This window comes from Lissotriton helveticus, chromosome 7, assembly GCF_964261635.1.
Source record: "Lissotriton helveticus chromosome 7, aLisHel1.1, whole genome shotgun sequence".
Lineage (NCBI taxonomy): Eukaryota > Metazoa > Chordata > Amphibia > Caudata > Salamandridae > Lissotriton > Lissotriton helveticus.
The window spans coordinates 547,460,223-547,485,832 of NC_136068.1; the positions used below are offsets into that span (position 1 = coordinate 547,460,223).

At 44.3% G+C, this 25,610-nt stretch overlaps 1 protein-coding gene across 2 annotated transcripts in view; it reads left to right on the top strand.

Moving 5' to 3' along the window:
* The window catches only part of LOC144766880 (up-regulator of cell proliferation-like), a 198,895-nt gene that overhangs the window by 170,046 nt on the left and 3,239 nt on the right, over positions 1-25,610 (top strand). Inside the window, exon 4 of one of the 2 annotated variants that reach the window (XR_013597963.1) lies at positions 15,904-20,636. Coding sequence is in view for 1 of the 2 variants with exons in the window: in XM_078650590.1 (XP_078506716.1) it covers positions 15,904-20,540 (4,637 nt within the window). In the remaining variant the exon portion in view is untranslated. Of the gene's footprint in view, positions 1-15,903; positions 20,642-25,610 lie in introns of those variants that run through there. The other variant, XM_078650590.1, reaches the window with a different exon arrangement.

Below are 25,610 nucleotides of genomic sequence, written 5' to 3' on the forward strand. Positions count from 1 at the left end.
TTGATCCTACTGGCTGCCTCTTTCTGCCTCAACCTTTTAGCTAGGAGCCGACCCGAGTTCTCCCCCACCTCATAAAGGTCCGTGGGATGTACTGCAATAAGAGCGGCTAACTTTGTTGCAAAGTTATGGTACACCTTCATTTTCTGAACAGCGAGATCAGTCGAGATTTGTTCATAATCCCGACCAGCAGTGACGGCCGTCATAAAATTAATTTCTAGTAGCCGAAGTTTGTTTATTTCTTCTGCATATTCTGCCCTTAATCTACATTGCTTATTGATGGAATAGCTAAGGGTCTCTTCCCGCACTCCTGATTTCAAAGTATCCTATACCGTACCCACTGAAGCAGAGCCACAGTTAAACTAAAAAAAATTCTACAATCCACTTATTCATTTGCTCGCAATAACCCGAATCTACTAATAGCTGGCGCTCAAATGTCCAAGGTCTTCGTGGAGACTTATACCCTACTTCTACCTAATGACCTACCGCTTGGGAATGATTCCTGCATACTCATTCCCAAACGGGGAACATTCAATGTAAGGCAGTCCTTGTTTGCTTAAATGAATGAGTACTGCTTAAATAAATGTGTTTGGTAAAACATCAGGAGTTATGCTGTACCACTGCCTGCTCCTCCTGAAACCACCAGCTACAAGTGTCAAAAGGACAGCTTCCACTTGGTTAATGAGTTACCTTGGCTACACAGTAGGGGGGGCTGGAGGAGATTTAAGGACCTGCGTGGGACACTTCCCCACTCATAATATCAAAGCACAAAAAAGGCCACAGGTCCAAAAAGGGTGGTTTAAAGTGCAACAGGATCTAATCAACCATGTACTTGAGGGGGATCCCTTTAAGAACGGTTCCCCTCACACACCAAAGGTGTGATGCTTCATCATAGGGGTGCCTCCCCACGCGAAAGACCCCATCTCTACGCAGGCTACAACCCCCTCTCTGCGAGGGAGGAGCACAGGGATGTTTTTGGTATAGTTCAGGTGGGTAAGACTAAAACCGTATGTGAGTGTGGTGTGCTTGATGAAAAGTGTAGTGCTAGCGTGAGCATGGTTAAAACTGGCTACAAAGCTAGCTATGTAGCAACTTTAATCTGCTACCTTGTGACAGGATTAAAAACAAATAGCTGAAAGCACAGCTGCCATCCTTACAGGCTTCTGTGTTAGTGTATGACCAACATGTTTCGGCCGAGGGACCTATCAAAGTGTCATGGCCTTCACCAGGGTCGAGCATACAGCTTCTGCAACTGAGTGAAGTACATGCACATGTAAAAATTAATGTACAGTATCGACGGTGTATTATACTGAACCAGTGTTTCTGCTGTTGAGTATGTTCACCGTTGGAACCTGTGGTAATACAAAAAACTATGTGAACTATTTAAAATGAAGCAAGTGCAGTTAAACAGTGCATGAAAGACATAGTTGAATAGAAACACAGTGAATCCGTTCAATAGTCAAAACATAGGACAACATGTAACTACTTAGTTTGCATGTAAATGTATACAAGGATGTGTGACTCACCATCATTGATATGAGAATTCACCACACCTGTCCTGGCCTACTAGCTGAAGGCTACATGCGCCAAACTGACTTAACAGAAAAGGTGGTGGTGTTAAAGTGGAAAAGAGATCAGTAAAATGATTCAAGAAAGAGAGTATTGTGTGCCTACAAGAGCGAGCGCATTGAATAGAAGCTCAGAACGCAAAGGAGAGAGGTGCCAGACTGGATGGCATGTCCAGTTGGCACATTGTAAAGTATGTCTAAAAAACTGGTGATACACATGATCAGGTCACTCACCTTGATCAAGAGGACCGGGGATGTAACCCAATCTAACGATATTGATGTGGTAAATGGTCTTAACAACAGAGAAAAATGTAGTGAATGATTCAAAATGACAACCTCGTTGTTGCAGGGCCGGGAGCAGAGGAAGGGGAAGACTGTTCCAATCAATACAGACCTCAGGCACCGCCACCGTAGTAGTTAAAGGTAAAAGGGGGTCAAAGCACTGTCCCGCATAGGTGGCCTGACCGGTGCTTCTTGGTGGGCTATTACGAGCAGGAATGCAGACTCGCGGGTCCATGGGTGAAAGTATTAGCAAAAGCCAATCCGAGAGGTGTAGTGAGTGGGCAGGTCAGGAGTCCCATAATGGGGATCCAGACTACTGGAACTTAGCAGCTGTGTTTAGCAGATGTATCATCTAAGCAGCCCCAATTAATACTCATGGTGTGAGCGCGTGGCGTGGAGGGGAGCATCGTCGAGGGTGCTCACTATGCCTGGACGGGGGCCTGAAGCCTCGGTGTAGAAGCAAACTCTATATATAGTCTGCGCCTCTAGAAATAACAGCAAACCACCAAAATGTGCCCCCTCACTCAATCACTTAAGTGTTTTAGGGACCAAATAAACATGAACTTTAGATTTGGTCCGGTATCTTTATTTATACCTTTTTTTTCTTTAAATGATTATTTCAAAAACAATTTTATATGGCGGATGAAGAATACAACACACACAGTGATTAACAATTAACACTAAACTACATTAACACAATACCACTAGCACATTCAAAGAAAATTTCCAATGTAACATCCCACAAATAATACAATGCTAAATTATAAGCATGACAACTGGACAATTTTGTGCAATTAAATCAACAAATACATGAAAAGAGCCAATTCAATACAAGAGAAAAAACGCAAAGTAAATATATTCTTTGATACACATTCAATGTATATGCTTTACTCTTGTTGGATTGCCGACGCGTTTCAAGTTTGGGCATAGGGTTTCCAAACTATCATCAGGGCTCTTGTAATTTTTCTGAGTATTAGTATTAGGTTGGCCAATGAGGGTTTCTATAAATAGACCAAATCCTTTATTCAGGGCACAACCAGGATAACTCCAGTGACAGCACCAACCTTTAATGGACCGAATGTGAAGCCAATAAAGGGGTCTGGGGGGCGGAGGATTATTCTTTCTTAAAATCCTTTTCTGCTCTTCTGCTGGAAGGCGGCAGACACTTCTGCCCTATGCCTTAGATCTGTTGCTGATGGCGACACCCCGCGCCCCCAGTCGGCGGCCCCAGCCGGGGCTGTCGAAGGTCACAGTGACTTGATTCCGCACGGCGCCTGGCAGACACGTACCGTCGTGATCGCCACAATCTTTTCTTAACGCTGCCTTGATGCGAGGCTTCTCTCCCGCTCACTGTTAGCTAACAGTGAGCGGGAGAGAAGCCTCGCATCAAGGCAGCGTTAAGAAAAGATTGTGGAGATCACGACGGTACGTGTCTGCCAGGCGCCGTGCGGAATCAAGTCACTGTGACCTTCGACAGCCCCGGCTGGGGCCGCCGACTGGGGGCGCGGGGTGTCGCCATCAGCAACAGATCTAAGGCATAGGGCAGAAGTGTCTGCCGCCTTCCAGCAGAAGAGCAGAAAAGGATTTTAAGAAAGAATAATCCTCCGCCCCCCAGACCCCTTTATTGGCTTCACATTCGGTCCATTAAAGGTTGGTGCTGTCACTGGAGTTATCCTGGTTGTGCCCTGAATAAAGGATTTGGTCTATTTATAGAAACCCTCATTGGCCAACCTAATACTAATACTCAGAAAAATTACAAGAGCCCTGATGATAGTTTGGAAACCCTATGCCCAAACTTGAAACGCGTCGGCAATCCAACAAGAGTAAAGCATATACATTGAATGTGTATCAAAGAATATATTTACTTTGCGTTTTTTCTCTTGTATTGAATTGGCTCTTTTCATGTATTTGTTGATTTAATTGCACAAAATTGTCCAGTTGTCATGCTTATAATTTAGCATTGTATTATTTGTGGGATGTTACATTGGAAATTTTCTTTGAATGTGCTAGTGGTATTGTGTTAATGTAGTTTAGTGTTAATTGTTAATCACTGTGTGTGTTGTATTCTTCATCCGCCATATAAAATTGTTTTTGAAATAATCATTTAAAGAAAAAAAAGGTATAAATAAAGATACCGGACCAAATCTAAAGTTCATGTTTATTTGGTCCCTAAAACACTTAAGTGATTGAGTGAGGGGGCACATTTTGGTGGTTTGCAGTATATAGGGTCCAGCCCTCCCTCAGCCCCGTTAAGGACCTTTCTCCTCTTAGTGCGCTCTAGAAATAACAGAGCGCCGGCAGATGGTGCGGAATGTTATGCGCTACATGAGGGCTAGGGGCAGCAAGTTAGTTACAAAGAGAAATGCCACTTACTGCTGAAGTGTAGCGTAGAGTCACAGGGCACACGTCCTCAGGGCAGGGACTCAATCGCCAGTAATACAGCGCATTTAAGTAACACGAACAAATACCTATCAGGTGGAAGATGTGGGGAGAAAACACTTCCTGGTGGGCGGATGTCCGCCGGAAGTGTGTGCAGGCTGGGAAATGTAGTCAGGTGCAGCGGAGCAGCGCCTGACAAGAACTAAAATTCCCAATGTCAGCAGCTGGTACAGGGTCCTTCACCTAACAGTTTCTTTTAAAATGCCTTTGCTTGTGACACCTATAACAGACGATACTGGGAGAACGTCTTGTCCTCCTTTATTCTTGGTTTCTTGACTTGGAACCCAATTCCATTTTTGCCTGTGCCCCCCTTTGCCTTTTGGAATCACAATGGCCCATACCCTCTGGTTTGGTACAATTGTGTTGAGAGTTCCTTTCTCCCTTTGGCTTAGAGCCTTGCTGCTCCAGCACGTTGTTAATCCTGTTACCTTAGCACCTGTTTGCCAACACTGCCAGCTTCTCTAGATCCTTTACTGTCAAGACAGTCACATATTTCTTAATGGTAGAGTACTTCTCCTTGAGTCACTCTGTCCTCATCAACTGGTTAAAGGCATAAAACATGTTTGCATACATTCATTTCACCCACTCATTCCAGTCATGCAACAAAAACACACCATGAATCCACCTTTCAAACAGAAAACCTTCCTCTCTCTTGTGTTCCAAGGGTCTCTGAAGGTACAGTCCAAAAATGTAATCAGAGCTTTCTTCAGTCAATCATAATTGATTTGATGATCTACAGGCAATTTTCTAATAACTTTTTTCATCTATAGACATATTAATCATTAAAGTGACTGCCTTAGACACATCATCCAAAGCCTGAGCTCTAAAAGCAATCTCGCAACTCAGAAAATATTCTGAAACATACTGGTCTTTTGAAACTTTTGTAGGTACACCTGCAGAGTTGGAAGTTCAATAAATTCCTTTCCAAAATGTAGCTTTCTGTGCTGCCATCCTGAGTTTCCCCTTTTCCAAGTATAAAGTCTCTCTCTTTCCAGGTCTTTCCCTTCCTCTTTTTCCTTTTCCCTTCTTCTTTACTCTCAGCCCATTTCTCAACTCATCTAAGGGGTAGGTGTTAAGGCCTACTTCAACAAATCTTGTATCTGACTTTGTACTTTACAAGTAATGTTATGGTTAAGTCACACTTATTGTTCTGTTCAAGAAAGTTGTGCCTGGAGCTTGCTAATCTCACACCTCTTGCATCCAATTGGCATACACCATTTAGGGGACCACAGGATAGACAAGAGCTACTGGGTTCCAACTGTGAAGGTTGAGATAATTTGCCACTGCCGGTCTGAGGTCTATCCTACTATAGACCTGAAAATTGGGCTAAGTACAATCCCTTCCTTACTTGACTCTCAGGGTAGAGAGAGCTTGCATCATTGGCTTCTCAGGGAAGTAGTGTGTGTGGGGGGGCAAGAGTTCAGAACTTAACAGCCAACCAACACACAATAATGTAAAGTCCGGCTGTGTGCTTATATTTTATAGAAAAAGAAAGTACTTTAGTCTCACAGAACCATTGCATGCTACACAATGGGATTGGCATGTAGTACCCGGTAGCAATTAGTTACATCTAAAAGTGATGTTCTACAAGCACCTTCTCCCTAATACTGCTTTACCCTCCTGCTATTGTCAGATTTCGGCTTCTTCAGTCCTGCATACCATACAGGATTTGCAAGGATTATGCACAGGATCAGATGATCCAAATAGTCTCACTAGTTAGTGGAGAAGGGATAAAACACTCCCAGGAGATTGTATAATCCTGACTTTTAGAACACCGCAGTTGGCAAATGAGATCCTCACTAGACTCAGCAAGGATTGTATTACGACCACGGACATTAATGTATTGCTCCTTGATTATTGTTATCCACGAGCCGCATGATGATGAATTCCCATCTGAGATGTCCTTGTGGTGTCCCACCGAATACATATGGCATTACCACGCAAAATAGATTTAATATATTGCCCACACAAGAAGACACCGCTTGACTTGATAATATCCCGGGTAATCGTGCAGATCTAAACAAGCTCGAGATGCTGCCCAACACTACTTCTAAACTTACTCCCCATGATCCTGTGGAATTCCCCCCCGGCTGACACAAATGTAATCAATGACACAAACATTTCTGTTCCTTGCCTAAATCCAAGGTTACTCACAGATCCCTACACTAGTACAGTTACTGACAATTTTAGTACTGTGACTATTAATCACCGACTGGGAAGGACATCTTCAATCAAAGTATTATTTTGGAATGTGGCAGGCCTGCATGCAAAACTTTCTAACCCTGCATGGCTAGACTTCGTAGAAGTCTATGTATCTATGTTTCTCAAAGGGTGAATGTCAAGCAAATTAGAATTTAGGTCGCAAACACTTATTATAAGTTATTGAAACTGTATATTGACAACATACAATGTACTGTCCTTTTAAATTTTTACAACAACATCGCAAAAGATCAGCCAGAGGTGGTTTTGACAAGAAACAATGGCTCCTGTGGGCAAATGGGATTTAATTCTGATAAAGACAACGCACAATGGCAATGAGGGTGATTGAATTCAATGTCAAGAAAGGAAGCTGTATATACACAATGTGAATGTATTAGTAATTTATGCAAAATATATATCAACAGTTTACACAGTATTTTAGTAGCATTATAAACACATATGCAATCAAAAAGGTGATGGCGTGTCCCAAGTGAATTTTTACAAAAAAGAACCTAAACTGCTAAGGTGATACATAATAATATGTAATAATAATAATACAAAGCTTTATTTCGATATAATAATATCTTAAAAGCACATGACAATTAAAATACAATTCATATTATTAAAAACACTCAATAAATAGTTAAAAAGACAGTTTAAAACAGTATTAAACAATTTACAGCTGTGAGTTTAAGAGAAATAGGGAACCAAGGATTGCCTAGAAGAGGATTCGTCACATAGCTTTACATCTGATCACCCACGCCCAACTAAGAAATTTAGCTACCCCGCACGCCAGTACTGTGTTAGGGTCAGATTGTAAAATTCTTAATGCTGGGGCATAGCCTCTGGTCTCAAGAAGGCGACAGACAGGTTTTAGCCATTTGGATCTAGGCTTATTATAGGCACTGCAGACAAAGAAGACATGTGGGATAGTTTCCAATTCGGTGCTGCAGTGCGGACAGGTGGCAGGCGTCTGGTGGGGGGGGTTTCCATTTAGAGGTGTGTTCACGGACTGGTAGGGTTCCTATTCTAAACTGTACATATAATGCCCTATCTTTGGGTTTTCTAATAAAGTCCATGTAGGGTTCAAGTGAGGGTACAGTTTTGTACAGTCGAAACTCATCGGTGAGTCTGCCCAAGGTATCCGCTCTAGATTCCTGGGCGTCCACCCACCTCCAATATGCCCGCTTGACTTCTAGTTTGGACAATGAAGCACCGGACTCCCATGCCACCCAAAGGCCAATGGCCAACAGAAGTTCCTTTATTTTAGAAAGCCAGGCTATTTTATGTGGCCCCTGCAAGCTCATGATTTCTTTAAGGCCGTCTGCGTAGCTCTCTAGCTCTGGTGTACGCCACAGGCGGGCCCAATAAAGAAGCGGACGCAGAATTATAAGATCTTTGATAGATCTGCGTCCAAGATCGTATTGAATGGGCTTGCTGGGGGAACTCCTGGGGATGGACAACAGCTCCTTGTAGAATTGATTTTCAGTCATTACTAGCAGATCAACATTACTAAAGCCCCAGAGCTCTCCCCGTACAGTGCACTGCCTACTGCTTTTGCTGAATAGATCTCTAAGGCAGGGGCTATAGGTCTTGAGACTGAGGATCTATGCTCCCTCCTTATGGCGCCCACGACCCGTTTGTGGTTTAGGGCCATTTTTCAATGTGGGGTTTCCACTTGAGTTGGTCAGATATCCTAATCCCAAGGTAATCGAACGTTTTGACCCGCTATAGCGGCTCTTCGTTGAGAGTAAGCGTGCGATTAGCTTTTCTACTGGGATTGAAATAAAGGAGCTTTGTTTTGGAAGTATTGATAACCAAGCCCCTTAAGTTACAAAAGACACAAAACCGGTCCAGCAGTTTTTGAAGCCCCATGGGCGTTTTGGAAACTAGTAGCGTGTCGTCGGCAAAGAGCATGGCGGGGACCTTCACACCAGCCAGACTAGGGGCGTCAGCATCAATGTCAGTTAAAAAAGAAACCACCCCATTAACAAATAGGGAAAAGAGGGTTGGAGCCAGGACACATCCTTGGCGGACACCTCTTTTCACCGGGATTTTTTCTGTTAACGCTCCTTCGTGCCCCACCGAATGCGTGCGTAGGTTCCATCGTGCATGCGGGCCAGCAGGTGCAGGATGGGCAGAGGGAACCCCATCTTGTGAAGGACCGCCCACAGCTGCCCTTGGGGGACCAGATCGAACGCAGACTTCAGATCAATGAAGGCCAGGTACAGACCACCCTTGCTAATCGAGACTGTCTTCCAATGCAGTAATAACAGCCTGAAAGCCTGGTCTACAGTGCTTGTACAGGCCCTAAACCCCGCCTGGAAGGGGGAGATAATGTTGTTCTCCTCTGCCCAGGAGAGGATCCTTTCAAGGAGGACTCTGCCAACCACCTTCTGACCAGCGTCAATCAGGCTGATCGGACGATAGTTGGCGGGGTTACCCCTTGACCCCTTCTTATATATAGGGGTCACGTCTGCTCCCTTCCATGAGTTTGGGACTGGAGACCCTAGGAGGAGAGCATTGATCAAAAAGGAGAATAATTTGGACCATTGCTTGGGGCTGGCAGGCAACAGATCGGCAGGGATGCCATCCTGGCCCGGTGCCTTGCCTTGGATGATTTTACTGATTGCGGATTAAACCTCCCTCTGCCCTATTCGATCCATGAATGGGGATATATCATGGTGGGGTAGTGTGCATTCAGCTGTCGCTTCGGTATTCTTGGGGGCCCCTACCCCAGTAATGTGTAGATAACATAAGGTTTCAAATGTACATGTAAATTCATAAGAGGCGACCAAATTATGAGTATAAACAATTTAAGTACAGCAGTTGAAATGTATAAACAACTGTTGTAGAAGGTCTGTCTCTTTATCTGTGTCGACGACGTTTCGACCTGATTAGGGTCTCAGGTCTCTTCAGGACTGTTCAATGGGGGGCACCTGTTAAGGGCTTGCCTGGCTTGTGGGGCGTGTAAGCCTGACACCGTGAAGTAGGTGAATTAATAGAACTTACAGGGATCCCGTCCGGGACCCCTGCTGAGGGTGTGGAGTAAGCAGGCAAACGAGAATAATTGTAGGTCTTGGCAGATCCATGTAATAATCAAGGTTGATGTGCTGGAGGAGAGGCACAGGACAGGAAACACATGAGGGCGCTCCTGTTAAAGCTATTGCTGGCGATGTGGGTAAAAAGGACTTCTATTCAATAAAGGATGTTTGGCTCAGACGTTGCTGGCTCTTAATGATGCAGTGTGATATACGGACGATACCAGTGGTGTGTCCTCTCCTCGCTGCGTGGTAACGTCTGTTAACCCGCAGCGAGGAGAGGACACACCACCGGCAAATCCCATTTGCCCACAGGAGCCAATATTTCTTGTCGAAACCTTCACCCAGGCTCCAAGTGAGTAGGGTTCCCTTGTTTCCTTTTCCAGAGGTGGTTTTGAGGCACCTACAGAAGGAAATGCATGTTATGCAGATGGAAATGAATAAGGATACATGTGTAATATGGGGGGGCTTTTAATTCTGCATTGTGTCCTCATGCTGAAAGAGGTATATGTGGTCTAATGCCTGATGATGGGATTGATGCTACCCACTTCTCGCATTCTCCTTTTGGGGACCAACTAAATACCATCAAGTTCTCCACCGATACAGGTTTTGCCAATGAACTAGGTTCGCCTACAATAATGTTTAGTTCCACTTTCAATGGACGAGAGATGTATTCTAATATTGATTATGTGCTAGTACCAAATAGATATGCAAGTAGAATACATAACTATCACCCACACCATTGCTTATAGTGATCACTTCCCTATTAGAATCATCATAGATTTTCCATCTAATGTGTTTAACATAAAAGGCCAGTCTGAACATCTAGTACATGACATCGCCCTAAATAAACGTAATGGATATACAATTAGGTGGTCCGGAATGGACTCATTAGCATTCACTAATACTCCAACTCCTCAACTCTGTAGAATTGTCTTTAGTTTAGGCCTGGGCAAAATTTACATTATGGCAATGTAATTTAGAGTAATCTCGGAATGTTTTCATTACTCTTTTTATGTGAAATTGCTATAAATCTGCCATTACGCCAATGTGTGCGATATGCAGTTAAAATGTATCATGAATGAGCCATTTGTGATAAAAATCTTCAGCGAACGCCAAGGAACAACACAAACAATGGAGTGCAAGTGACTGTTTGTGGTGCTTTTGCTTTTAATGACTATATTTTTTTGGGCGAAATGTATACTCATGTCAAAAGTGCATGTAAGGTCACATTTCACACTACAGTAGAGTGTCAAATGCCAGTTTTGCACTTTCCATAATTACACTTAATTTTGAATAGTGTTCCCCCACATCTTGCCACATAAACAACCTTTAGTACTCAGATAAGTTGGGCGAATACGCTGTCCTCCAATTCAACAGAATAGGCTACATTGTATTGAACGGTCGCTCACCCATGGACACCCCCCCTGCCTGGACCAGAACTAACGGCGAACTCACTCATTCCTGGACTTTACATTAGGAAACAGTGAAATTCTCCCCTTAATCGAGTACTATTACACCGCAGCACAAAGGGAGAGCGACCATGGAGCCCAAATAATAACTTTATCATTCCCCACCATCAGGCAATTGCACACACGCTATCAGGCTCCCACTCAGAGAACCTAAGGAAAATGAAATGGACGTCCAGCACCACCTCCTCTGTCATGGAGAAATATAGTGCTTTTCTATGCTTATTGACTGAAAAAGATGTACCCATCATGAATGGCTGGGAAGCTCTTGTAAACAGATTAATCAACAGATTTCCGTCCAAAACTTGTACCTAGCAAGATGCACCACAACTTCGCATTTCACCTGCGACAAAAAAGCTAAAACTCCAAAGAAATTTGGCCTTACGCCAGGCTAGAAAAAGCCCAGGAAATGCAATCTTATTCAATGATAATCAGCAAGCTCAAAAAGCTTTCAAGTCATCCATACACAGGGGCAAACAAACAGCGTCCAAACCGTTCTGGCTGAAGTTAGTCTATGCTAGCAAGAAGTCCAACACAAAGCTATTCTGGTCCCTTGTGAATAGAGGCCCATTAGGAGGCAGAGGACACGGCTGCGCAAATATAAGTGTGGAAGAATCAACTCAGTTTTTATCTAATCACTTCAGCGAACATCTATGGAGGATTGACCATCCTAGCCCCCATCCATCATCTAAATCCGAGTCAGCACTCTCTGAAGCCTGCTGCGTAGGTAACACCGGGCCCATCATCTCAGTTGAAGACGTTCTGGATAAATCAAGAATTGAGAGAATGGAGGTGCAAAATGACCCACCAATTGAGACGCTGACAACACCAGGAGTGTTAAGAAATAACATCGCTCGGATAATCAGGAAAAGTAGGTTAGATGGAGCTCCCGGTCCCAATGGACTTCCCCAGGCCTTGTTCAAGTCAAAAGGAACCTCATGGACGGACATCCTCGCACCCCTGTTTTTACATTGCATGCTCAACCACAACATCCCGGAATCCTGGAAAGGTGCCATTATCCATCCCATCTATAAAAGCGGTAAAAGAAATGACTCGAAAAACTACAGAATGATAGCTCTTCTTGATATCAGATCCAAATACTATGCCGGCATTTTACTGGAAGGGCTGTCAGCCTGGGCAGAAACAACACAGCACCTCCCCTTCAACCAGACTGGCTTCATGGCCAATTCAGGCACAACTAGTAATCTACTGGTACTCACCGTTTTGATGGAGAAAGAAGCAGTCCAACGTATCCAACTTTACTGCTGCTTTGTCGACTTCAAGGCGGCTTTTGACCGGGTGCCAAGGGGTCCCCTATGGCAAAAATTTGAGAGCTGGGGTATACCCCCGCTCTCTTAAAAGGCATAATCCAACTCCACTCACAAACCTGGATTAGAATAAAGTTGGGAGAAGGCTCTCATGTCTCAAAAAAGATTCAAACAGCAAGCGGTGTTAAACAAGGCTGCGTGTTGATGCCCCTCCTTTTAAACCTGTTCATCTCGGACCTATCTTCCATACTCGACAAGGTTAATTCACATCCGCCTCAACTAGCTGGAACTCATATCAGCAACCTTTTATACGGCGACGAACTCGCGTTACTTAGGCACACAAAGGTAGGCCTGCAGAGGCTACTCGATGAACTTCTTCCCTATACAATAAACAACTCCCTTGAACTGAATCTGTCAAAAACAAAAATAATTCATTTTTGCAAATGGAAGCAGCAGAAAGGTGGGTGGTTTTTCAACAGCAAAAACATCGACACAGTGCCCCACTACAAATACTTGGGAATTTTCCTGGACACCAGAGGCTCCTTTACAAAGCAAAAAGACGCTGTTAAAGCTAAAGTACTGTCGCTTGAGGTTGCCTCGGCAAAACTTTCAAAACAGCTACTCGGTCCAAGTCTAACTCCACTGGTTAAGGTGATGAAGGCTAAGATCACCAACTCCCTATCATATGGGCATGAGATTATGATGGGTGCAACAAGCATCTTATTAACCCCTTCGCTGCGGCGGCTATTCCGCCGCAGCGCTAAGGGGGGGCGGGGCCGTGCCGAGGTACCGTGCTCGTGACGGAACCGCTCCGTCACGGCCCGCAGGTGGGCTGTGCTTGTGACGGAATGGTTCCGTCACGGCCCCGCCCGTCTAATAGAACGCTCAGCCCAGGCACGGAATTCGCGCCGGCGAGGGGGCCGTGACGGAACCGTTCCGTCACCAGCACAGCCCACCCGTGGCTCGTGACGGAACGGTTCCATCACGAGCATGGGAGGGGTTAAATAAACTAACCACTAGAATCTTTAAACAAGCATGACGCTTGCCAAGTTCCTCATCCTCAGCACAAGATGGGTAGAACTCTGCCTATTAGATCAATATGGCGTTGAGGCAGGTGCATTTATCAAGCTCTGTAACAGACAGCGCAACTTCCGGGAAGGTAGTTTGGAGGCCAAACTTCGGAACGAAATATCGTCCAGCAAATATAGTCTAAAACATCGGTGCTATCTCACCCATTCCCTACAGTTACCTGGAGTCACGAAAATATTGGGGAACAAACCCATCTCAACAGGCATTAAAGATCGTAATCAAGCGAAGTGTCCGGCTTTGATCTTTTCATTCCGACAGGGCAAAACTATCTAGAAGGAAAAATGCCTGGGCCGTTATTTCTGCCCTCAAACCGAGGGTGGAGGCATCTTATTAATCAAGCACGCTTTCACTTTTCTGGAAGCTAAAGTTTATGGCCCTAAGGTTGGGCAAATGCCCTTTTTTAAAGCATTTGACAGAATGGTGGTGTCCCTGTCTCAGTACTGAATGCAGGGAGTGCAGCTACCACTCTGAAAGCATGGAGCATATAGCTTGCACATGCCCAGCTTTGCTCAACAACAGAAGGATTTTATTACAGGAGAAGTGGAATAAACTTGGACCTCGCACATGTCATCAGGCCATATTAGCTGCTATGGATTCAGAAAATACAAAGTTGAACATCCAGTTCACTAAATTTGTCAGCAGAGCAGCTAAATCGCTAGAGAAAGACAGGGCAGCAAATCTTCCGCTGGCTGGTTGCACCTCTTTGTCGACTTAAAACCACTTAATGAACTCTGGCTCATCCAGCATGGCCCACCTGAAAATTGTTTTCAACTGTCAATTAACCCGTTTACCGCGGCGAAGATTTTGTCGTGGTGCGGGCGTTCTAAAGGTTGGGCAGGGCTGTGTCGGCCAACGGTCGTGCGCAGCTCCAGGGAGACAGTGCTTGCTTCGGCTGTTGGCCGACGCGAGCACAGAACGGGTTAATTGTCCAGACCTTCTTATGTTTTGCTGCCTCCTCTTAGATATTTAAAGTGATGCTACGACTGTTTAGTTACCCAAGTCCTCAAACTATATGCAACAACATCAATTTTTGGACACTCTTAACTGTAACTCATTTTAAAGTAAGATTATTGCAATGCTTCTGTATTAACTTGGGTTTTTTACACTTTTGTCTTTGTATATATGAACTACGTGGTTTTTAAGATTTTGTTATGGTATTTAGTAATCGAACAAACTTTGAATTGAAATTGAATAGTGTTTCTGAAATTTTGCGTAACTATGCAAAAAGCAAATTATGTCAATTTAGCACACCCTTAATTTAACTCCTGTCCGATTAAAATGCATCACCTGACAAGCATGAACTAAAATAATCTCTTGGGTAAGCTCCCTGACCCCATTTAGTGAAGGGGCCTTTAAATCCTGTCCAGTTTTGACAGTTACGGATGCAATTTGCATTAAAAAGCATAATTGGAAACAGCTATTTTATAGTACTTTGGGGACACTAAAGCTTCTGGGTGAACTTGTTTTAGAAACCATTTGAGCCAGTCTGGGTAACTTTAAAATGTGCAGTCATTAATATTCTCCAACAGAATTCTTCAATGAATATCGAGCCAGGCCCACATACTCTCCTCTATGGCCTGATAACTTCTCATACTATCCAATTTGCGTGAGCTGAATGACTAGGGGCCATATGTAGGAAGCTAAATTGCAAACGCTGAAATTTGCAGAATTTCAGCGTTTGCGATCGCAATTTGGCCAGTGTGCTTGCTATGTAGCAGACAAAATCCCACTCGCAAAATTAGGAATCGCAAAATGTGTGATTCCCTATTTTGCGAATGCATTTAAGGAATCCCAAATTGCGGTTCCTTAAATGCAATGTAGGAAGCACCCAAGTTGTGCAATTTTGGCCTAAAGAATCGCAAATTACCACCAACTTCAGTTTGGTGATAATTTGCGATTTCTTTTTAAAATTCACTTTTTTGCATTTTTCAAAGTGCCATGTGGCGCACATACATGCCCTTAGGGCATGTATGTGCGCCACATGTGCATACATGCTTATTTCAGGGGTGCAACAGGGTGTCCTATTAACACCCTTGCAACTTTGAAATTGCATTCTCAATTTGCGATTCTCTAATTGGGAATCGCAAATTGAGAATGTCTTCCCATTCATTCCTATGGGCCTTCTAGCCCATAGGAATGAATGGGAAGGTATTCCTTATTTGCGAATCTCAATTTGCGATGCGCAAATAAGGAATATGTAGGATTAGCAAAATATTTTGCAAATCCTACCTACATTGCGTTTTGCGATTCCTTAATTGCGATTCCCTAAAAATTGCAAGTTGAGAATCGCAAAAAAACGTTTTACCCACATATGGCCCTATATCTCTGAGCCCTGCTTATGTGGTGATGATATTCTTCACAGTCAACCAAAAACGAGGCATTGCCTTACAAATATGGGTCTCTACTGAGGCTTACGAATTAGAATTTGGGTCGTTGAATGTTCAAGTGCTACCTACTGCTTGCTACAGGCTCCAAGGCCAGACAAAGAAAGTATCACACATAATGCTCTTTTTTTAAATTGTCAATAATAATTGTTTTCTTGTTTTTGTAGATGAAAGCAAGGCGCTGGAAAAATTATTGCAACGTTTTAAAATGGAGGCATACGGGACCAGAAAAATCCCATTGAGTGAAGTGCTTGATATTTCCAGCAGCAGCACAGACAAGTTGGATCTCCGGTCCCTGGAGGATGTCCCTTGGCATTTTTTAAGGAAGCTCATGTCTTTGAACGTCACTGCAAGACTCACAAGACCTCAACCTGGTGCTTGCAATGAAATAGAAAGCGGTCCAAAAGAAGGGCAGAATATTGACTTTGACAGCCTTTTTGACGAAGATGCATCAGGAACCTCTGTTAACCCACTGGATGTTATCTGCCTTCTGTTTTATTTGTCGGACAGATTTTTGCAGCAGGAGATGATGCTAAAAATGTCCATGTGCCAATTCGCTCTTCCCTTGTTGTTGCCCCCCTGTGATGGCACCAAGTGCACATTCATGCTGTGGGCCATGAGGGATATTGTCAAACAGTGGCGGCCCCACTCACTGAAAGACAGTAAAGGGTTCGTCCAAGAGAGCCTGGTGCTAACGCCGATGCCTGTCATTTCTTTTGTACGTTTGGGAAGCGGCAGCTTATCCAAGTCCAAGATTCTAAATGAAGTTCTCAGCCCTCCTCAGCAGCGCCACGACTACTTTATCCACCGTGACATGGAATGTGGGAATGTTCCTCGGGTGATCGCCTCTGGTTTGGTAGAGATCTGCTGCTATTTTCCGGGAGGGAGGGAGAATTCAGATATTTTTGTGAAGCCTCTTGCTTTTGCAAATCTACGAGGGGATATTGAGCTTCACAGGTTGCAGTTTGACTTTTTGAGAAATGTCTCATCAGCAGTTTTTTTATTTCTTAATGAAATTCATGAAAAAGAGTATACAATATTATCATCAATTATGGAATCAAAGACAAAGACTTACTTTGTCATTAATGTTCAAAGTAGCGGAAAAACAAAGGCATTTATGAAAAAACTGATGCAGAAATTAAACCTGCAACAATCTCAATTGTTAGTGAAAACCCAGGCCATGAATGATGCAGATTTTGTGAGAAAATGTCAGTCAGTCTTACAAACACAAGAGGAATCCAATAGTGTCATATCTCTACAAGCCATGGCTGATGTAGCACGTAATCTTGGAGTGCTGGTAGATGAAGATGATGGGGAATGCCAGAAGGCAAAACAATGTGCAGAAGATATAACCTCTGAGATATCAGATGTAGTGAATTACAGAGAGACAACAATGAAACTGCAAGGGGAGCTTTGGGCGGGAGTTACCAAGGTAGAAAAGGAATTATGCCAAATGAAAAACCAAGGAAGCACACCTACAGAAGACTATATTTCAAAGCTCAACCAAGAACTAACAAAGCTTCGTAAAGAGCAGAATGATTCAGAAATTCCTTCTGGTATTATGAAATTTATCAAAACACTAAACCAGCTGAGTATGGTAGAGAGATGTCTTTTCTTAAAGTGGATGAATGTTCTTTTAGCCTCCATTTCAAGACAACACCTTTCTAATCAAGAGGAAATGTTCCGTTGTATGTATGCACACTGCTTAGGGCTGGGGCACTTCATGCGTGAAGTAGGGCAGTTTTATGAGGCAGAATGTTCTATGGCGAAGGAACACAATATGATAGCCGAACTGAGGTTTACCGGCCTCCCAAAAATTACTGCAGAGCTTCTGCTAGAAGGATTTCCTCTGGAGCTGATCGATGGTGACGTTTCTAACATCCCCTTGCAGTGGGTAACAGCTGTTCTGACGGAACTCCATCAGATTATTGGAGCTTCCTGCCGAATTTTGGTTATCACAGTTCTGGGTGTGCAAGGAACTGGAAAGTCTACTCTCCTGAACTCCATGTTCGGGCTCCAGTTCCCAGTGAGCAGTGGAAGATGCACACGAGGAGCGTCCATGCTGCTCATTAAAGTGAAAGAAGACCAAAGGAAGGAGCTTGGCTTTGAGTTCCTCCTGGTTATCGACACCGAAGGCCTTAAGTCCCCAGAACACATGACATTAGGAGGTACTTATGAGCATGACAATGAGTTGGCTACCTTAGTGGTTGGGTTAAGTGACATTACTATTGTTAACTTGGCAATGGAAAATACCACAGAGATGAAGGATATTCTAGAGATTGTGGTTCATGCTTTCCTCAGAATGGAGAAGCTTGGGAAAAAACCAGTCTGTCAGTTTGTGCACCAGAATGCCAGTGATGTGGCTGCTACGGGACTAAACATGGTAGACAGGCAGTATCTCTTTAGGCAGCTGAATGAAATGACCAAAGCAGCAGCGAAGATAGAACAACATGAGAAAGAAATAACATTTGCTGATATCATGAACTATGATCCTGAGAAGTACAATTGGTACATCCCTGGCCTATGGCATGGGTCTCCACCCATGGCCTCTGTAAGTTTGGGATATAGTGAATGGGTTCATGAACTAAAGACATCAATATTTAGATTGGTTAGAGGTGACACAGGACTGTGTAAACCTCAAAGGATTCCACTCTTTATTGAGTGGATGCATACTTTGTTGAGTGCTGTCAAACATGAGCACTTCATCTTCAGCTTCAGAAACATCCTTGTTGCAGAAGCCTACATTCAGCTCACTAGTAAGTACTCTAAGTGGGAATGGACATTTTGCAAAAAGATGCATGAGTGGACTTTAGAAGTCGAAACAACCATAAAGAATAAGTCCACAGAGAAGCTTGACGATGCCTTCTTGAATGATTTACATGATGGAGCCTTACGGCTGCTTGACACAGGAGAAGAGGAGATATTGAGTTCTCTAGGAACATATTTTGACAGTGCAGCTGAAAACACCATAGAAAGATACAGACAGGACTTTATCCAGAGTGCAAAAATAATCCGAAAAACCCTTGAAGCCAATACAGTCCAGAAATATAAGGAGGCTGTTCGCATGCAAAAAGCAAAGTGCCAGGTGCAAAGACTTCAATCAGAGTGTTTAAATTCCATTGAAGCTGAGGTTTTAACCTGTTTAAAACACTGCAGAGAGAAAAAAAGTAAATTAAATGACGACGAACTTAAGAAGGAATTTGAAACTATGTGGGAAAACACAGTATCAAGCTTAATGGAAAAATTCCATATGCCAAAATTTGAAGTTGCACTTCGAATGTCTGGGGTATTAAAGAAAGAACTAACACAACAAGGGAAGCTGATTAATAAAAAAATGAAAGAAATTGCTGATTTAGAAAAATGTGGACTAGGTTCTTTCACAGTAAAGGGAGATGATACTGAAACATCATTTTACCACAGGTTAAAGAAAGGGTTCAAAGCAGAAGAATCTTTTGCTGAGTCTACCATCGACCTCTGCAATATGTACATTGAAAAGACAGTCAAATCCAAAGTTAACTATGATGATCAGTATTGCCGTGAACTATTGCATATGATTGATGGACAACTTTCTCAGCAGGATGCTGCAAAACTCCAAACCACCCCTCATTTTGAATTGAATCTAAAACTGCATATCTTTGGGAGAGCTGCCCGGGCTTTTCAGGCCATGCACAACGACTTTGTACAACAAAATGACCCTTTTATCCTTTTGGACTCATTTAAATCTCAGTATTTCAACACATTTAGAAATGTTTACCTAGACAAAGATGCTTGTCAGGAGAAGGCTATAGAGTTCTGTGAGAAATATCTCAAACCAGCTTTGACGGGCTATGTCAACTCGAAACTTGGCCTAGAAATTGTGGATGATATTTTGTCAAGTGGAAAATCCAATGAGTTCAGCAATCGGTCATTTTTTCAATATTCTGTACTTAAGGGGCTCTTGGAGGAAAATAATTTTTACAGTTACTTGCAGTACATTCAAAACTATCAAAATGTTATCAAAAGATGGATTTTAAAATACTTTAAAAATAAATACAGACAGAACAGAGAATTTCAAACCATGGAGGAAAGACTCTTATCGAGTATCACAAAAATAGTCCGAAATACTCTTGTTGAATCAAGAAAAAACAGCAACAACTCTTTGTCTACTTTTTTTGAGCAGTTTTCTGAGAAGCTGCAGAAGGATCTAGTACTTCCCCAGGAACGTTTGAAAGTAATACTTTTTTATAGCGAAGCAGACCTTGACCAGTTTTCAAAAAATGTTGAAGAATTTCTTGGCGAGCTAGAAAAACAAATCCTTTCAGAATTTGAAGAAATATTTCTTGAGACAAAACTCGGTGCACTCCCATTTAATCCACAAGATGCACTTTTTAAAAAACTGTTTGGATGTGGGAAGACATGCCCATTTTGTGGTGTTCCTTGTGAAGCCGGCAACATAAAACACGAAATGCACTACGCATCAATTCATCGTCCGCAAGGGTTAAACCAATATAAAGACGAGTCTTCTAAAATCCTAGATCATTCAATATGCACCTCTGAGGTGGTATCAGAGAGTAGATTCCGAAACTCAGACACAAAGGGGAAATTTCATCCCTTCAAAAAGTACAACAAATTTTACAAGGACTGGTCCATCCAGGCAGATGTAAAACTCAACACTTCCGATTACTGGAAGTTTGTTTTTGTGCAGTTCAATAACGACTTTGCCAAGGAGTACAAGGCTAAACCAGCAAAATTACCACCGTCCTGGAAAAAAATAAAAAAAGAAGACGCATTAAAAAGCATTGAGGAGGTTTATCGAATGAAATGAAACAACATGTCAGTCTCCTCTTCTTCTCAGCTATATCTAGTATACTCTCATTGTCCTCTCCCCTTGCCATTGTGTCTTATTGGCTTAAAGCACATTGTATTACCCCCAAGTCCCTCCTGTCCTTGTCCCATTTATGACAAGTGGAGATAATCATCTCCAGACAGAAAAAGAACAAGCATTGGAAATGCAATAGGTCTCGCATTAGGAAAGTTTGAGCTATTGGTCTTATAAATGATTTTTTTTGTATTTATGTGTTGTTTTTGAAAATAGCTAAATTAATAGCTTTGTCATTTACAATGCCAATAGTTATAACTTTCGCAAAGGTGACACCTATAGCATTTGTAATGCAACATTTTTTGTATTTACGTGACTTAGATGTATTGATATTACAAATAACAATGGATTTAATTTTTTTAAATAATTAATACTTAAATAATTAATTTAATTTGTAATGTCAATAGCTTTAAGTTTTGTAAATAACTTTTGTGAAGATTATGTTCAGTGTTTTTTATTGTGACGAAAATCCAAGAACAAAAGTGAAATATTAACATCTTTTTGTGATTTGTAATAAAGCTTGAAAGCTTGAAAACAACTTGAAACATTGAAAGAAGATATTTTAACCAGTGATGGAGTGGTGGTGCTGAGTGATGCTGTGGTTGCGCTGAGTGATGCTGTGGATTCGCTGAGTGATGCTGTGGTTGCGCTGAGTGATGCTGTTGTTACGCTGAGTGATGCTGTGGTTGCGCTGAGTGACGCTGTGTTTGCTCTGAGTGATGCTGTGGTGGTGCTGAGTGATGCTGGGGTGGCGCTGAGTGATGAAGTGGTGGTGCTGTGGTGGTGCAGAGTGGTGCTATGGTGGTGGAGAGTGATGCTGTGGTGGTGTTGAGTGGTGCTGAGTGGTGCTGTGGTGGTGCTGAGTGGTGCTGTGGTGTTGCTGAGTGGTGCTGTGGTGGTTCAGTGTGGTGCTGTGGTGGTTCTGTGGTGGCACTGAGTGGTGCTGTGGTGGTGCTGAGTGATGCTGTGGTGGTGCTGAGTGATGCTGTGGTGGTGTTTAGTGGTGCTGTGGTGGTGCTGAGTGGTGCTGTGGTGTTGCTGAGTGGTGCTGTGGTGGTGCTGAGTGGTGCTGAGTGATGCTGTGGTGGTGCTGAGTGATGCTGTGGTGGTGCTGAGTGGGAGATGGGAGATGGAGAAAAAGGAGAGCAGGGAGAGGGAGAGGGTAAAGAGAGGGAGAGAGAGGAGAGAGAGAGGGGGAGAGAGGAGAGAGAGACGTAGACGGGGAGAGGAGAGGAGAGGAGAGGAGAGGGAAGAGAAGGAAAGGGAGAGAGGGAGAGGGAAGTGAGGGAAAGGGACAGAGGGAAAGGGAGAGAGGGAGGGTAAGAAGAGAGGGGGAGGACGAGAGCGAAGGACGGAGGGGAGAGAGAGGGGAGGGAGAGAGAGGAGAGCAGGCAGAGGGGGAGATGGGGAGAGGGACAAAAAGGAGAGCAGGGGGAAGGTAAAGAGAGGGAGAGAGGAGAGAGAGGGGGAGAGAGAGAGAGGGAGAGGGTGAGAGAGGAGAGAGGGAGAGGGAAGTGAGGGAAAGGGAGAGAGGTAGACGGAGAGAGGGAGAGTGAGAGAGTGAGGGAAGGAGGGAGAGGAGAGGGATTGGAGTGAGAGAGTGAGAGTGAGAGAGAGAGAGGAGAGCAGTGAGAGGGATATTGGAGGAGAGAGTGAGAACCGGGTGCAGCATACCAATTCATGGCAGTCCATTTATAGCTTTGAATGGTCTTAATTGCAAGACAGCAATCAGATTTTGAGGTGCACAGTCTATATGCATTTGAGTTTCAAAATGTTCGTTTTCTACATGGTATCCCTCCAATGAGGTTAAGTACTGGCCTATGAGGTTACAGGAAGAAATCACAGTTGAAAAGAGGGGCAATAAACAAACTAGCCGCAACGTACACATAACTACTGTTTTTGATTCAAGAGAAATTAATACAATTCTCTTTAGTTATATGCAGAAGTATATTTTCTACGAAAGTGGATAAAGAAATACTTATGAAGACAATACAGAAATTAGTTACCATGCAAGAAAGCCATAATTGAATAATACCTAACAGAAGCAACATGCGATACTTTCAAGCTCAGTTCTTTGAAAAGCAAACAAAAAGATGGTTTAAAAAAAAATCCATGCCACAGCTTGCTATTGCTCTCACAAATAGGAATGCATTTGCTTGGCTTCACTTCTACCTTCTTTTTTATGCATAACAGACCTGTTGTTGTGTTGGCCCCATTACACCAAAACACGACAACTTGTCTTCAGAAAATCGTGAGCAAACCACTGCTAAAAGCATGTTACTCCCGAGTGGGTAGCGCGTGTTCACAACATCAAATACATGGTGTTTGGCTCAGGTTTTCACCAATAGTGATGCAACAACCAAAATTACCGCGCAAGACACAGTGAATCTTACCTTTATAAAGTATACGGCAAAGTTGCAGCCCCACGACAAATCACTCGGTACCAGGTAGTGGACGAGTGAGGGCTGGAACCAGGAAGTGAATAAAATGGAAGTCTCTAAAAGCTCATTGGTTGAGGACATACGTAAGAGCTGGAGCGTCAACCGCAATTGTGTTAAATCAAAAGAGCGGCAAGAAGTGAGGAAAGACTATATGAGTGGTGAAAGACTCTTTGTCTCATACTGGTCATTAAATAAATCTGGCGATTAGGTGCCAATATGTGTGAATAAAGTCGAAGAAACAAGAGGAAGAGGACGAGAGAGTAAACAAGAAAAGTAAAAAAAAACAGGAGACACAGCCTGGCGGCCGTGAAACTGAAAGGGGAGGAGAAATGGCGAAGAGGACGAGAGAGTAAACAAGAAAAGTAAAAAAAAACAGGAGACACGGCCTGGCGGCCGTGAAACTGAAAGGGGAGGAGAAATGGCTGAGTCAGAGCGCACACTTTGATGCAGCAGGGGGCGGAGCGGAGCGGGAAGAGCTGCTGGCGGCACCAAGCTGGGGAACAGATGGCTGGCAATTTGATGCTGTGCACGCGCATTTTAACTCATTGCGCTTGCGCATTGACCTAAAAGCGCACGTGCACTGCATCAAATACTGGTCATTAACTAAATCTGGAGATTAGGTGCCAATATGTGTGAATAAAGTCAGAGAAACAAGAGGAAGAGGACGAGAGAGTAAACAAGAAAAGTAAAAAAAAACAGGAGACACGGCCTGGCGACCGTGAAACTGAAAGGGGAGGAGAAATGGCGAAGAGGACGAGAGAGTAAACAAGAAAAGTAAAAAAAAACAGGAGACACGGCCTAGCGGCCGTGAAACTGAAAGGGGAGGAGAAATGGCTGAGTCAGAGCACACGCTTTGATGCAGCAGGGGGCGAAGAGGAGCGGGAAGAGCTGCTGGCGGCACCAAGCTGGGTAACAGATGGCTGGCAATTTGATTCTGTGCACGCGCATTTTAACTCATTGCGCTTGCGCATTGACCTAAAAGCGCACGTGCACTGCATCAAATCGCCACTTTGGTTAAACTCTGGATAAGCCCCTATATCTCTCGCCAGCTCGAATGCGCAAGCGCATCGGCAGGCGAGACCTAAAAGCAGAGGAATGCTGGGACCCTAACCCCAGCCACTTCCACTGGGAGCACATAAGCAGTCCTCACCCAGCATTCCACCTGTTCTTTTTTTCTGTCTGTCGACAGGAATGGGACGAGGTGCTGGTGCTGCTCCTGCTGGGCTTAAGTGATGTTCTTCTTGGTTCTCCGTCTGGCTGGCTGGCTGTCCTGGACGGGGTGTGGTCTTCCTCCCGGCCTGCTGGGTTTGCCGGGAGGCTTGGAGATTATCCGTCTGTGGTGCGCACTGGCCGGCCCTTTGCGTCTGGTGCACTGGCCACCCGGTCAGTTCTAGGTTGGAGGGCATGTCTTCCTACCGATGCCCATGTCAGCTTGTTGTCTTTTGGATGTTCCCAACTTGTGCATGGAGTCCTGCTGTTCACCTGTTGGGGGGTCTGTCATTTTCCTGCAGCACTGAGCACGTTGCGTTGACTGTGAGTCACACTGTGCTAAGCGGCAGCGGAGTGTTCGTGACTCCAGCGCTCCCGTTTTGTTGCAGGTTCATAGTCCTACTTTAAATACCCTTTCAACTGCCTTTGCTGTTTTCAGGGTGGATGTGTCATGCTGTCTGAGACTACCGTCTTTGGTGCTCTGGCTTCGAGTCGACGACGGCTGTGGTTCTGGGTGTCTCGTTTGCTCTCCCCGTGCCTGACATTGATGGTTGTGTCCTTCTCTGGTGCTCTTGACCCGTGCATGTGTTTCTGTTCCGTTCTGGTGCTGAGCACCGGTTCCACTGGTTCCCGGCCTTGTCTGTGGCTTGGTCAGTGTTAGCTTTTGAGCTTTTGTGCCCCTTGGTAATGCCTGGTGGACGCAGGATCCTGTCTGTACAGGGCCAGCTCCGCATTCCTCTGCACATGTGTTCGTGCTCGTATGGTGGTGGCCAGGTCTTTGGCGCTCTCCACGGGTTTTGCTCGACCCTGGTTAATAGCCCGCTTATTCCTGCCTTACAGTTCTGGTTTTTGGTTGGTCGCTTCATTAGCCCTTTGTGTGGACTGCAGCATTGCCATGCCAGTTTTGCCCCCGAGTGCTGGGCTGTGTCTTGCTTGTTTGTTCCTGTGTGGGGGCCCTGGGGTTGTGTGCCTTTCATTTCCCATAATTTTTTGCTTGGCTGCCTGGGTCTGTTGCTCTGTGGTACAGCACTTCGGTTGTTGTGGTCCCTGGCCCCTCCATTACCTGGTTCTTGTGCCCCCTTGGTTGCTGTGGATGTTCTTCTTTCTATTCCCCTTGTGTGGTGGGCGGTTCGGGGGCTGTACTCCAATCGCTCCAGTTCTGTCGGCTTGCGGCTGGATCGGCTTGGCCTCCGGCTGTGCCACCTTGGGTTCGCCGGCTCTTCATCGTTCTGTGGTTCGGGTCTGGTTATGGCCTGGCGGGTTGTCTGACTGGTTTCCCGGGTGCTTTGTGCTCTTTGTTGCCCAGGTGCTCGCTTGCGGCTCTCCTGGGCTGCCTGGTGAGGCTGTGTTTGGGCCTGGCTTTGCT